The sequence below is a fragment of the Helianthus annuus genome, chromosome 7 (assembly GCF_002127325.2).
Source record: "Helianthus annuus cultivar XRQ/B chromosome 7, HanXRQr2.0-SUNRISE, whole genome shotgun sequence".
Taxonomy (NCBI): domain Eukaryota; kingdom Viridiplantae; phylum Streptophyta; class Magnoliopsida; order Asterales; family Asteraceae; genus Helianthus; species Helianthus annuus.
Window position 1 is genome coordinate 139049985 of NC_035439.2, and position 15120 is coordinate 139065104.

A 15120-nucleotide genomic window follows, 5' to 3' on the forward strand; every position below is an offset into this window, starting at 1 on the left:
TATTTATATTATTGAAATCAAAATTTTACAAAAAAAAATACAAATATATACAATACAATTATATTTTAATTATAAAATCTTATGTCAATATTTTTTGAATTATTATAAAATACCCAACCAGTTGACTTTTTTAATTTATGACATAAAACACATTTTAAAAAACATAAAATATGATATTAACAGGTTAACCCGCCAATCCACCAGGTTAACACGAACCCGTTCCGTTTAGCTAAACGGCTTTATGAATTTAACCTGAAACTGATACGACTCTGTTTAGGCTATACTCAAACCTGCAAACTTCATGTTAGATTCGTGTTTGATTTAAACTTTAAAGGTTTACTAAATCAATAATCAAAAAATAATAATATAATAATGACATTTGAGTTTTATTTTAAGAAACCATACAAAACAACTGTTTATATGTTTTAGAAACAACAAGAAAACAGACTTAACCGAAAAAACCTCTGTTCAACTTCAAACATCAACCAAAACATTCACCAAAAATCTCTCTTATCACACACTCATTACCTTTTCAAATTCAACACATAATTCGCATCATTGTTTCCCCAATTTTCTCCACACTTGCAGGTATTTCACTTGCATGTTTTGCTTTTATAGTGTTAATGTTTTATCATTGTAGTTTTGTTAAGTTAATAGCTTCTTGTTTGAAGATGATTTGATCAACAATGGGAAAGAAAGGTGGTTGGTTATCTGCTGTAAAGAAAGCTATAACCCATTCTTCTGATTCCAGCGAGAAGAAAGACAAGGTTTGTTAAAGTTCTTTTCTTTGCACACAAGTTGTTTGATGAAATGCCAATGTGAGTTTTAAGTTTTACGTTTTAAGTTTTAAGTTTTAATGTTTTTATAAAACAGAAATCTGGTAAAAAGAGTTCAAAGAAATATTGGTTTGGAAACAGAAAGAGGAGTAGGAGTGTAGATAAAGATTTGTCACAAACCGAAACAGCAGTAGGTGATTTTGTTAATCTCAATGAAGCCGAGAACGAACAGAGTAAACACGCATATTCGGTTGCGTATGCGACCGCTGTGGCGGCAGAAGCAGCGGTGGCAGCCGCCCATGCTGCCGCTGAAGTCGTTCGCTTGACGTCCACTGCGCATTCGTCGAGTAAATCCGCAGAAGAAACAGCTGCTATCAAGATTCAAGCAGCTTATCGCGGGCACTTGGTAAATTACATTAGCACAATAAATATTTGTAAAACAGTTTTTTTTTATCTGTAGGGTTATATGATTATATTGTTTTCAGGCGAGGAGGGCGTTGCGTGCTCTTAGAGGGCTCGGGCGGTTGAGATCGGTGGTTCAAGGTCAATCGGTCAAACGTCAAGCAACGTCGACGTTGAAATGTATGCAAACGTTGGCTCGTGTACAGTCTCAGATTCGGTCAAGGCGTGTGCGTATGTCTGAGGAGAACAAAGTTGTCCAACAACTTCTTTTGAAGCATGAGAAAGAACTCGACAACATTAGATCTTCCGTAAGTATTAAATACTTACAAAAATTAATGTTTTCTCCATTTTTTCACATTTTTTGGAATACAGTTGGGAGATACATGGGATGACAGTAGAAAATCTAAAGAAGAAACCGAAGCCAGTTTACGAAGGAAACACGAGGCTGCTGTACGTAGAGAACGCGCGTTGGCGTATGCACATACTCATCAGGTATGTTTAAATCCCTAACTCACATTTTGTTTTATGTTCTAATCTATGCAGTTAATAACGCCGATTATCATTGATATATCGGCTATCTGTCCCCTGGTGAGATATCGGTGGAAAATATCGGTCAGAATATCGGTACCGATATTATCGGCAATACTAATCGATGTATAAAAATTCTGCATGGTATTAAATTACCGATATCCCACCGCGATTAGCGATATCTCAAATCTCGGTCCTTGACTGATATCCGATTTTTACCGTATTAATTGCTTAGAATCTAATGATAATACTATTCCTTTTTTTTTATCGTCAAACAGCAAATGTGGAAGAGCAATACAAAGTCTCCGAATCCAACTTTTCTGGACTCGAACAATCCGCACTGGGGATGGAGTTGGTTAGAACGGTGGATGGCAGCCCGTCCTTGGGAAACACAAAGCATACCCGACAAAGAACCATCGGTTGGAGAACCGAATAAACCAGTTACCTGCCAATCACCCTCTACACCACCCACGAGGGCTCGATCATCTAGTTCTCGGTCTCGGGTCATGCCCGAAAGCCAAAAGGGAAGCGTGGACGGAGACGCAAGAAGCTTCTACAGCGTGCAGTCCGACCGCAACAGGCGGCACAGCGTAGCTAGTTCAGCGTGTGACGACAAGAGCGTTGAATCATCTCCGGTACTTCCGAACTACATGGCTTCAACGGAGTCCGCTAAGGCTCGGTCTCGAATGGCTAGTCCGATCCATAGTCCGAGCCCACTAGGGTCGGGAAGGAAAGGCGGTTCGGAAAAGGGGTCCGTGACCGGGTCCGCCAAGAAGCAGCTTTCGTTTACGGGTTCACCGGCTCGTGTCTCTACTAGGTTCACAAGTCATTGATGATGAGTACAAATTTCACAAGTTGTTTTGTGTTTTCTAGTGTTTTGAGTGATTGTTTACTTTGTTTTGGGTCGTTTTGTTGTTTGTTTTTGACATTTTGTTAGTTATGTTTTGTATGTATTTACTTGGTTTTGGTATTATTTTGTTATTTATTATGTACAAGTGTTTAAAACATGAGTTTGGAACACATCAACACATGTATTGTTTGATTCTTTTTGGAAGTGTGTTGTACGGTACAAACAAGTGATGCAAGAGAAATTGGGTTAAAATTTAAAAGGAATAGTGGATTTTAATAATCCTAACTATTAGCCATTGGCCGACAATGGTCTCAACTTAAAAAATAACATTTTCGTATATTGTAAACCAATGGATCTTTATTAAACCAAAAAGAATTAGAGGACAAAAAGAAATTATGATTCTGTTAGTAAAGGTCTATTAGTTTACAATATGTGAAAAAATAGAATTACTACTGGTTATTTTTAAAGTTTAGACCGTTGTTGGCCAACGACTAATAGTTTGGATTATTAAAATCCATTATTCCAATATAAAATGGTGATAAAAAGTACCCAAACAGTACTTTGCTTTGTCGGGGGAACAAAACAGAATAATACCTTGTCCTCAATAATGTCCTAATGCCTTATAACATGTGTATCAGTGTATGCTTTTTTTAACCATAAAGTATATGATTTTCATGAAAAAGAAGACACTATACAAAACGGTACTCTTTTATCATTATATTTGATCTTATATATAAGTATCGGGTCAGAGTAAAATGAAAACTTATACGTGTTGTGAGAATTTAGAGTACTCGGTCTTAGGAAAGGTTTTTCTAAAAAATTTTTTACCAAAAATCTTAAAAAAAAATCAAATTTTCAAAAAAAAAAAAAAAAAAAAAAACTTTTTTTTTCATTTACAGCAGCCGTAAATGCTGTAAGAAGTTACGTCATGCTTATGTCATCGATTTTTTACAGCTGTTGTAAGTGCCGAAAAACACCACTTCGATTTTTAATTTTTAACTTATTTACGATAGTTTTCTAAACATTTTAATCTAGGGTGTGAAAAAAATAGGGGCGAAACTCGCACGGGAAGGCCAAGTTCTCTAAGTTCTCATAACTCGGGGGAGTTTTCCCTTGATCTTGATCCTACAAGTAACTTCACAAACATAAATCTCTACATTTCATGATGCGTTTCCGTCGATAAATATGGTTTGATGATTTTCGAATATATCGTATACAAAACATACGTCATCTATCTCATGTCTAAACTACTTAGAAACGTCACGACATTCACCCAAATCACGTCACTAGAAGTGAAACCTTAATCATTACACATAAGGGGCTGTTTGGTAGCCTCTTAATGACCATTCAGATGCTACCTCTTAATGGTTTAAAACCTCTGAATGAATAAGAGGTAACCTCAAGTCTGAATGATTAAGAGGTAACCTCTGAATGGTAAATCATCACATGTCACATTCTTCTACCTTCTCATTGGTAAAATTCTTAATAGTTCCATTAAGAGGTAACCTCTTAATGACCATTCAGAGGCTACCAAACAGCCCCTAAGAGTTTTGTTAAAGATCTTACGGTTCATCTACTACTTCTTCACAAATACTATCACGATAATTATTTTTTGAATTTTCCTTTGAATCATTAAGATCTTCCTAGTTAAGCTCAAATTCATCTCAAACAAAGGGTCCGAAATACACTTCTTAGTTTTTTTCTAAAATCCTTAGCAAAATTCATTAAATCACATGTCTCAACTGATTGAGGGGAGTCCCCAAAGCCTTGATGATGCCATTCAGGGGTGTAGCTTTCAAGAGGCCGGGGGCACCCGACCCCCGAACTTTTCGCTTAGTAGTGTTATGTATGTACGTTTCGTATAAATTTTTTTAGGTATATACGTTTTCGACCCCCCGGTTTTATAAAAATAAAATTTACTTATATAGAATTTTTAGGTCCAGTGACTTCCAACCCCCTGGTGAAAATTTTCAAGCTTCGCCATTGATGCCATTAGAAGTGACATTCGTTATTTTGATGTAATAAAAATATGAAAATGTGATGCACTTCACAATTGATGTTACAGTTGTGTTCTGCATCGACCATACAAAGTGAACTTCAAAATCATGCTAAGAATTGAACAAATTTAAACCATTACTACTAACTTATCTTAGAATTGTAATTTATTCGTATATATCTTAGAATTGAACAAATTTAAACCATTACTACTAATTTATTCGTAATAATGACGTGTAAAATTTCGAATGTTACAATCAACTTATTATCACATTTTGGTATTTGGATAAGAAACTTCACTTATAAAATAGAGTACACTGTCAAAATGATCTCTGAGTTTTGGTCACTTTTACCATCTTAGTACAAAACTCAAACATTTTGAATCTGGGTCCCTATGGTTTCAATTTTGTTGTCAATTTCATCCAAAAACAATCTGGTCAGATTTTTCAGTTAACATCCAGTTTTTTGTCTTTTTCCTTCCATTTTAATGAATGGCAAAATGGTTGGATTTTTTTAATTTATTACGATAAAACGTTAAAAGACCATTTTGCCCTTCATTAAAAGAGAGGAAAAAGACAAAAAAAAGTTGGATGTTCATTGAAAAATTTGACCAGATTTTGATTTTGGATGAAAATAGCAAAAAAATTGAAATCACATGGACCCAGATTCAAAAGGTTTAAGTTTTAAACTAAAGTGACAAAATTAACCAAATATCAGGCACCATTGTATAATTTGATTTTCGAGATTGTATGTGCATCAATACAGCATTATTAAAATAAAAATAAAAAAAGCTGTTTCACATTTTTAAGCTTATTGAATAATTCAGAGTTATCACTTCACTTATCAATATATAGGTATTGGTATCGGTACCGAAAGTATTTGGTACAGTACAATATCGGTATTTGAAGGTAGAATCCGATAAAATATTGATACCGAACTAAAGTTTCGGCATAAACGCCAAAAGTGGGTATCAAATCGGTATCAGAAATAATTCGGTACGAGAAATTCGATACCAGTAACAAATACTCATCCTTAGGAAAAAGTGTTAAAACTTAAAGAGTAAACTGCCAAAATGGTCCCTGAGGTTTGGTCACTTTTGCCATTTTAGTCCAAAACTCAAACCTTTTGAATCTAGGTCACTATGATTTCAATTTTGTCGTCATTTTCATCCAAAACCAAAATCTGGTTAGAATTTTCAGTTAATATCTAATTTTTTTTTTTTTTTTGTCTTTTTCCTCCCTTTTGATGAAGGGCAAAATGGTCAAATTTTTTTATTATAAAACGTTAAAAGACCATTTTGTCCTTCATTAAAAGGGAGAAAAAAAGATAAAAAGTTGTATGTTAACTGAAAAATTTGACTAGATTTTGATTTTGGATGAAAATGAAACAAAATTAAAACCACTGTAAAATTTTATATTAATTCATCAGTAAATATTTACTTTTTATTCTTGCAGATTTTGGTTCAATCTTTTTGCAAGGACCAACTATGGCATGTTGCAAGTCTTAAGGGTCTAAAGATGAAAGTCTCACATGAGAAATCAATTTGCTCAATTAAAGGGATCTGTTGCCTTCTTTTCTCTTATTTCCAGCCGTATGCTTTTCATATGCCAGCCATTTTCCTTCCCAAAATAAAATGCAGCCGTTAGATGTTCTACGCTATATATGTTCGCTAGTTTGGTGAAGTTAAAGATATCAATCGATCAATACTTCTTCTACGTCTCAACAGTTCTGTTCGGTTCTTTGTTCGTGTATCCAGAACTGATTGTTCTTGTTTCTTAGTTTTAAATCAATAAAATTCTGTTGTTCTTGACATGGTATCAGAGCCTAGGCTCTAATATCTGTTTTTTCTTGGTCTCAATTTGGCTCCTCTTGCTCGATTAAGGGACGTGTGGCACTATTAGGGTTTCAATTAATCACCTCTGACTCTTATTTAATTCGATTGGAGGCCGACCTTAATGCACTTCCGCTGCTGTGATTGTGATTACTCTCAATTTTTGGGCTATTGATTCGATTAAAGACTCAACTGAAGGTGTTCAAAGAGTCAAAGACTACATTTTTCCAAGGTAACCAGTTTTGACAGTCTCCTTTCTCTCAAATCACTGTAAGTGTCCTTCTTTCCCTTGGCTTGGAGCAGATATATATTCTGTAAGTCTTTCTCTTCTGCCCTATAAATTCTTGGTTTATTGTCTACTTTAATTAGTGTGCTGGTGTATGTCCTTGCTTATTTGTTTTTTAGTATTTGCTGATTTTTTTCATCATGACGGATGATAGTAGTTCTGGTTCTGTGGCTATTAGTGAGACCTTGATAAGAAAACTTGATTTTGGTGACCCTCTTTATTTACATCCAAGTGATTCTAGTAATGCGCCTATCATAAACATAAAGTTAAAAGGCACAGAAAATTATTCTGTTTGGGCAAGTGCAATGAAATTGGCTTTAGAAGTAAAAAAACAAAATTGGCTTTATCACGGGAACATATGTAAAATCAAAAGAAAATGAAACACTTGCAAAACAATGGGATAGATGCAACTCTGTTGTTCTCTCGTGGATTTTAAATTCTATATCAGAAGAGCTATACTTAGGACAAGTTTTTTCAAAACTAGCCTCTGAAGTTTGGCAAGACCTAAAAGAAACCTATGATAAAGTTGATGGCTCGGTTGTTTTCAATTTATATCAAAAAATAAATTCTCTTAGACAAAGTGGTAGCTCTGTGTCTGAATACTACCATAAGTTAAATACTATGTGGAAACAACTTGATGCCATTGTTCAATTACCGTCATGCACTTGTCAAGCTTCAAAGGATTTCAATGATTTTAATCATCTAATTAAGCTTATGCAATTTCTTATGGGTCTTGATGATGTTTACCAACCTGTTAGAACCAGTCTTTTAACAAGAGATCCTCTTCCCTCAGTTAAAACTGCCTTTTCTATAATATCAAGGGAAGAATCTCATAGGGGTACTAGTGCTTCTTCCAATGGACAAAATGTTGCATTTTTTTCAAAACCAAGTCAGTCTTTTGAGAATAAAAAGAAAAATGGAAGAGGTCCAAATCCTAACTTGAAATGTACCCACTGCAATAAATTGGGACACACTATTGATAGATGTTATGAACTTGTTGGATATCCACCTGGGTCAAAAAGATTTTCATCAAACACAATTGGGAAGTCAGGATCTTCAAACAATTTTATGTCAAATAAACAAAATATGTCTAATGCATCTTCTTCGAGTTTTCCTCCTATTACAGCAGATCAGATTACAAAGTTAATGAATCTGATAAGTGAAAAGCCAACTTCAGAATCTCAGAACTCTAATATGGGAGGTAATTTGTTTAGTTCATGTTCTGCCTTTAGCTATGCTAGTGTTTACGATTTGGGTACTAATGGCAATTGGGTTGTTGATTCAGGGGCAAATCAACACATGCTCATATCTGACAAAAATCTTATTGATGAAATTGATGTGTCTGAACTCAATATAACCGTCGGTCATCCAAATGGAACTAAAGCTAAAGTTACTAAAATTGGAAATTTCAAATTAAATGATAATGTTATACTTAGAGATGTGTTTGTTGTCCCTGAATATTGTGTTAATCTCTTATCTGTTTACAAATTAGCTAAGGACAGTAAATTTATGGTGTCTTTTACTGAAGAGAACTTTTACATTCAGGATTTGAAATCAAAGAGAATTCTGATGACTGGTGATCAAAGTGACGGTCTTTATGTGTTTAGAAACAATACAAAGTGTTCCAAGGTGTGTTTTAGTAGCCAAATTGAAAGTAATTTGTGGCATACTAGGTTAGGTCACCCTTCTGATCAAGTGCTATATGTCTTAAAAGAAAAACTAAAGCTAAATTTATCTAAAAAGTCTCTACCTTGTGACGTATGTCACCAGGCAAAACAGTCAAGAAATCCTTTCCCTTTAAGTGAGCATAAGTCTAAAGAAGTAGGGGAGTTAGTTCATCTTGACTTGTGGGGTCCTTACAAGGTCCCAAGTAAGGAAGGTTTTAAGTACTTCTTGACTGTTGTTGATGATTATTCCAGAGCTGTTTGGGTCTTTTTACTAAAATCTAAAGATGAAGTGTTTACTAATATTGAGACTTGTGTTAACTTGGTTAAAACTCAATTTGATAAAGCTGTTAAAATTTTTCAAAGTGACAATGGAACAGAGTTTGTAAATAATCAAATGACAAGGTTTTTTAAATCAAAAGGCATACTTCATCAAACATCTTGTACTCATACCCCACAACAGAATGGAATTGTTGAAAGAAAACATCGCCACTTGTTGAATGTTGCTAGAGCCTTAATGTTTCAAGGGGGTGTTCCCCTTAATTTTTGGTCTGAATGTATTTTGACTGCTGTTTACTTGATTAACAAGACTCCTTCTTCTATTTTGTCTGGCAAAACACCTTTTGAGTTGATGTTTGGTTGTTGTCCTTCCCTAGATCATTTAAGAAACTTCGGATGTCTTTGTTTTAATACTATTTTAAATGATCCTGACAAATTTGGTTTTAAATCTGAAAAATGTGTTTTGATTGGCTATTCAAATGTTAAAAAAGGATATAAACTTTGGAGCTTAGATAAAAAACAAATCTTATTTTCACGAGATGTCAAGTTCTATGAGTATGTTTTTCCTTTTAAAGATAATAAATCATTTCACTCTGAAAACTTAGTTTTTGATAAAAATATAACTCAATTAAATGTGTTTGACTTTTTTGATGTTTTTGATTCCGAAGTTTCTGAAAATGAAAGTCCCGATGATGATGGGGAGGAGTCTCGAGGTGTCGACAATGAGGGTCAGTCTTCTAATAGTCCAAATGGTACTACTAGTGAGGCAGACACTTTTGTTGAACCTAATGATGAGGTAAATCCTCCTGAGGGCATGCCTAGAAGATCTTCTAGATCTACGTCTTTGCCAAAAAAACTGTCAGATTACATAGTTGAAGGAAAAGTCAAATATGGATTAGAAAAAGTTTTAAATTATTCAAAGTTGTCTTCTGAAAATTTTTGTTTTGTGTCATCTTTAAACAAAAGCATTGAACCAAAAAATTATAAGGAAGCCGTTAAAGATAGTAATTGGGTTAATGCAATGAATAGTGAAATGGAAGCTTTGAATAGAAACAATACTTGGGTCTTGGCTGACTTACCTAAAGGCAGGAAGGCTATAGGATGTAAGTGGGTATATAAGATCAAGTATAAGTCTTCAGGTGAAATTGAGCGTTACAAAGCTAGGTTAGTAGCAAAAGGGTATAGTAAAAAAGAAGGTGTTGACTTTGATGAAAATTTCTCACCGGTAGTTAAAATGGTTACCGTTAGGTGTGTCTTGGGTTTAGCAGTTGAAAATAATTGGCCTTTATACCAACTAGATATTAATAATGCTTTCTTGTATGGTAACATCGATGAAGATATATATATATGACTCTCCCCGAGGGTTATTTTTCAGAAAATGAAACTAAAGTATGTAAGTTAGTTAAATCATTGTATGGCTTAAAACAAGATCCAAGAAAATGGAATGAGAAGTTAACAAGTGTGTTGTTAGAAAATGGTTTTGTACAGTCTAAAAGTGATTACTCTTTGTTTATAAAGGATGTGGGTTCTGTGTTTATTGCCTTATTGGTTTATGTTGATGATATTATTGTAACCGGGAATAATGAACAAGAAATCAAAAAATTCAAACAGTTTCTTAGCTCTAATTTTATGATTAAAGATTTAGGCAAGTTGAAGTTTTTTCTTGGAATTGAGGTTCTTTACTCTGAGCAAAGCATTTGCTTGTCACAAAGAAAATATTGCTTGGAACTATTGTCTGATTTTGGATTACTTGGTTGCAAACCTGTTAATGTTCCTATTGAGCAAAATTATATTATATCTGCTAAATGTAAGTCTGACGATGGGTTCTTGACTGATATTACTGGTTATCAAAGACTAATTGGGAAATTAATATATTTGTCTCATACAAGACCCGATATCTGTTATTCCGTTCAGTATTTGAGTCAATTCATGCATAAACCTACAAACTCTCATCTTCAGATTGCCTTGAGGCTACTCAGGTATTTGAAGAAGAACCCAGGTAAAGGTATTTTAATCAGCAAAGGTAACACTTTTGATCTCAAAGGTTTTGTTGATTCCGATTGGGGTAAGTGTCTCGTGTCTAGAAGATCCGTTACAGGATACTGTGTGTTTTTGGGTAATACACTTGTTTCTTGGAAAAGCAAGAAGCAAGATGTGGTTTCTAGATCCTCTACTGAAGCAGAGTATAGAGCTCTTTGCTCTGTAGCTTGTGAAATATTATGGATCTTAAACATTCTTAAAGATTTGAAGGTTGTCTATGTTTACCTATTAAACTCTTTTGTGATAATAATTCAGCTATTTCAATAGCCGCTAATCCGGTTTTCCACAATAGGACAAAGCATTTCGAAATTGACTTGCACTTTATTAGAGAAAAAATCATGGCAGGCATTTTCAAAATTGAAAAAATTGAATCCGAGAAACAATTAGCTGATATATTTACTAAAGGTTTGAACCCAGTACAACATGAGTTTTTATGTAAAGGAATAAATCTAATTGATCTATTTACTGACTGAATTAAGGGGGGGTGTAAAATTTTATATTAATTCATCAGTAAATATTTACTTTTTATTCTTGCAGATTTTGGTTCAATCTTTTTGCAAGGACCAACTATGGCATGTTGCAAGTCTTAAGGGTCTAAAGATGAAAGTCTCACATGAGAAATCAATTTGCTCAATTAAAGGGATTTGTTGCCTTCTTTTCTCTTATTTCCAGCCGTATGCTTTTCATATGCCAGCCATTTTCCTTCCCAAAATAAAATGCAGCCGTTAGATGTTCTACGCTATATATGTTCGCTAGTTTGGTGAAGTTAAAGATATCAATCGATCAATACTTCTTCTACGTCTCAACAGTTCTGTTCGGTTCTTTGTTCGTGTATCCAGAACTGATTGTTCTTGTTTCTTAGTTTTAAATCAATAAAATTCTGTTGTTCTTGACAACCACAGAAACCCAGATTCAAAAGATTTAAGTTTTGGATTAAAGTGACAAAAATGACCAGACCTCAATACCATTTTGACAGTTTACTCGACTTAAAATAAAGCAAGCTTAAAACGGGCCAAGATATCCAAAAAACGATTGAAGCCCTAACTTAAAATAAAGCAGGCTTAAAACGGGCCAAGATATCCAAAAACGATTGAAGCCTTAATTCTTCTTTGCTAGTTGACCTTTGAAAGGCCCAAAACAAAACCAAAAAAACGGATTCACCAATCGCCTATGAGTTTTTTTGGTGATTTATAAACAGGAAGCAGAAGAATCTTCAAGAAACCATTTTTGATGCAAACATCGTCTTCTTCTACATCCAAATTGTTACAAACTAATGGTGAGTTTCCCATCATCTTTTTTACTTTAATCTCTCTTGTTTTTTTTTTTTTTCCAATTATATATCTCTATTTTTTTTTATTTCACCCTAGTTTTCCATAACCTGATTTCCAAATGAATTTAATTCTGAATCATTTTAAATCTGTTCGACCCAACTAAGTGTTTGATTTGTTTCTGAATTTATATAAATTTGTAAGATGGTGATTTAGGGACGCCGTTGCTGAGTTCTGCAACTTAATAAACCCTAGATGTTTAGGCAACAGCTTTATTTGTTATTGTAGCTGTTTGACAAAATGGAAAGAAGAAATTAAATTAATTTGGCTAGATAAATAAACAATATTTAAATGGTTGATTTGCATGTGTCTTGGGGGATTTTAGTTGGTAGTTTTGACAGAACACTAGGGATATAAACGAGCTCTAGCTTGGCTCGTTTAAATTATGAGAGCCAGAGCTCGGCGCATTTCGAGCTCTATTTATGAAGCTCGATCTCGGTTTGTGAGTAGTTTTCCAGCTCGGACTCAGCTAAGCTCAGGCTAGGCTTGTTTATTATTTATTACATAATGTGTATATGTTTATAATTGTTTTGTTATATATTATTTGACTATTTTTTCATATATTTATATAACAATACTAATTATTATATTAAATATAAATTATAGAGTAAATTACTTTTTGAGTCCCTTTGTTTTAGTGGTTTTAACCACTTGAATCCAAAATCAAAAAGTTTAACGCCCTGAGTCCCTAACCGCTCATTTTATAACGTTTTGAGTCCCTGTGTTTTAGTGGTTTTAACCATTTGAGTCCAAAATCAAAAGTACAAGTGTTAAAAATTGGACTCAAAACGTTATAAAATGAGCAGTTAGGGACTCAGGGCGTTAAACTTTTTTATTTTGGACTAAAGTGTTTAAAACCACTAAAACACAGGGACTCAAAAAGTAAGTTACTCTAAATTATATAAATAATAGGCTCGCGGGCTGGCTGGAGCTCAGGCTTGTTTAAGCGCAACTCGATTCGTGCTTTTAGCGAGCCAATCTCAAATAGCTCATGAGCGATTGAGAGGCTTGGCTCGTTTACACCCCTGGTTTTGAGCTCTTATATGTTTGAAATCTAACATGTTTATTAATTATTACCCGAACATAAAAAATATATGGTTCGACATATCTCTTGCGCAATGTTGATGAACTCTAATCTAGGATGAACTGAGGACTGTTTTGGAACTCCTTTTTCCAAAAGGACGCACATTATGTCCGAAAAATCTAACGAGCTTTAGATGTGTGTATCAGGCTACCCCGTTTATTGCTGGGCTTGCAATAGCGACCGCAGCCATGGCTGGTAAATATGGAATTCAGGCCTGGCAATCTTTCAAGGCTAGACCCCCGAGGCCCAGATCACGCAGGTTTTATGAAGGCGGGTTCCAACCAACAATGACAAGACGAGAAGCGGCTCTAATTCTTGGTGTTAGGTAACCCAACTTCCCCTTGATTAATACCATATAAAACATAGAGTAAAGTACGTGGATGGTCCCTTTGGTTTACCAAAATTTTGAATTTGGTCCCTAGCTTTCCAAAAGTACACGGATGGTCCCTGTGGTTTGCACTTTGTAACGCATTTAGTCCCCAACTAACAAATCTAAAGATTTTAGCATGTCTAAGTTGGGGACTAAATGCGTTACAAAGTGCAAACCACAGGGACCATCTGTGTACTTTTGGAAAGCTGGGGACTAAATCCAAAATTTTAGTAAACCACAGGGACCATCCGTGTACTTTACTCTAAAACATAATAAAACACTTGTAGAATTTTCTTTTTTACATCAGAGCTTCTATGTATATTACTAAAACTACTAATCACTTGCCCTGTATGGATTTTCTTATCGTGTACTTTTTCTTTTGAAAAATATCATCTGTGAAATATTTGCGTACAAAGTGCAAACCACAGGGACCATCTGTGTACTTTTGGAAAGCTGGGGACTAAATCCAAAATTTTAGTAAACCACAGGGACCATCCGTGTACTTTACTCTAAAACATAATAAAACACTTGTAGAATTTTCTTTTTTACATCAGAGCTTCTATGTATATTACTAAAACTACTAATCACTTGCCCTGTATGGATTTTCTTATCGTGTACTTTTTCTTTTGAAAAATATCATCTGTGAAATATTTGCGTACTTATAAAGATTCTTGGCCGTGTGGTCTTTTAAGATTAAGTTACGCATGGCTAAAGTCGCCGTTGAAGAAGCGGGAACACAACATACACTTCGCTAGGTTTTGTTTATTATGTTAGTATTATAAGGGTATTTTAGACATCTGTCATATCTGCTTGTTTGACAGAGAGAGTGTGGCGGAAGATAAGGTGAGGGAAGCACATCGAAGAGTAATGGTTGCAAACCATCCGGATGCTGGAGGCAGCCATTACCTAGCTTCAAAAATCAATGAAGCCAAAGATGTAATGCTTCGAAAGAGTAAGAACACTGGATCGGCATTTTGATTTGTGTGGGACCCACTTAATCTCCGGGTGTTTTACTCGATTTCTGATGACCAACAGTCCATGTGGATTGTGGTAATATACAGAACTTTTGGTCTAAATGGTGGTAACTACGGATATATGTATCCATTGGTCTATTGTTATTTTTTTTAAGCTTTTATATGTTGTTTGGATGATCATGAGATGAGGCAGAACAGTGGACTAAATTTGTGGACCAATGAGGCTTAAGAGTTTTGACTATTTTGTCTAAACTAACAATTTGACTTTGACTTCTATGGTCAAACAAGCTTTGGGTTGAATGTTTTACTATGAGGCAACATTTGATTTTGCAAAATGTATGGGAACTATACAATGTATATGTAAAGGGAAGTGATCTGAGGGCATTTTAAAGTGTAAACCCTTTGGGATCAAGTACCCTACAGGGCTTGGATCGGAAAACAAACCTTTAGTTCGGCTGCTTGGTTATGTTCTGGGTAAATTACAAATTTTGTCCTTTTTCTATATACCCAGTGTCAAGCGTTCTTTGCCTTTAAAATTAATGGAATTTGTATTTTATGGTTCAAAATCTTGCACATTACGTCTTTTGACTGTAACCCAGTTGATTTTATTTGTTAAATCAAGTCATGTGGACCTACATAAGCGCAAATTAGTCTTTATAACATTTTTAAATGAAGTGTTATTTGCTCTCGATATGTCTCTATGTCGGTAGAGA

General features: G+C 34.5%; 2 protein-coding genes across 2 annotated transcripts; both read left to right on the forward strand.

Moving 5' to 3' along the window:
* The first annotated feature begins 419 nt into the window (after window positions 1-419).
* On the forward strand, window positions 420-2760 carry LOC110868764 (protein IQ-DOMAIN 1). The gene is made up of 6 exons (XM_022118019.2): window positions 420-588; window positions 672-767; window positions 874-1182; window positions 1262-1486; window positions 1551-1670; window positions 1985-2760. The coding sequence occupies exons 2-6, from the start codon at window positions 687-689 to the stop codon at window positions 2537-2539; spliced, it is 1290 nt and encodes a 429-aa protein (XP_021973711.1). The 5' UTR covers window positions 420-588; window positions 672-686; the 3' UTR covers window positions 2540-2760.
* Window positions 2761-11776: 9016 nt separating this feature from the next.
* Window positions 11777-14712, forward strand: LOC110868765 (mitochondrial import inner membrane translocase subunit TIM14-1). Its single transcript, XM_022118020.2, has 3 exons — window positions 11777-11927; window positions 13210-13388; window positions 14255-14712. The coding sequence occupies exons 1-3, from the start codon at window positions 11925-11927 to the stop codon at window positions 14409-14411; spliced, it is 339 nt and encodes a 112-aa protein (XP_021973712.1). The 5' UTR covers window positions 11777-11924; the 3' UTR covers window positions 14412-14712.
* The last annotated feature ends 408 nt before the right edge of the window (window positions 14713-15120 follow it).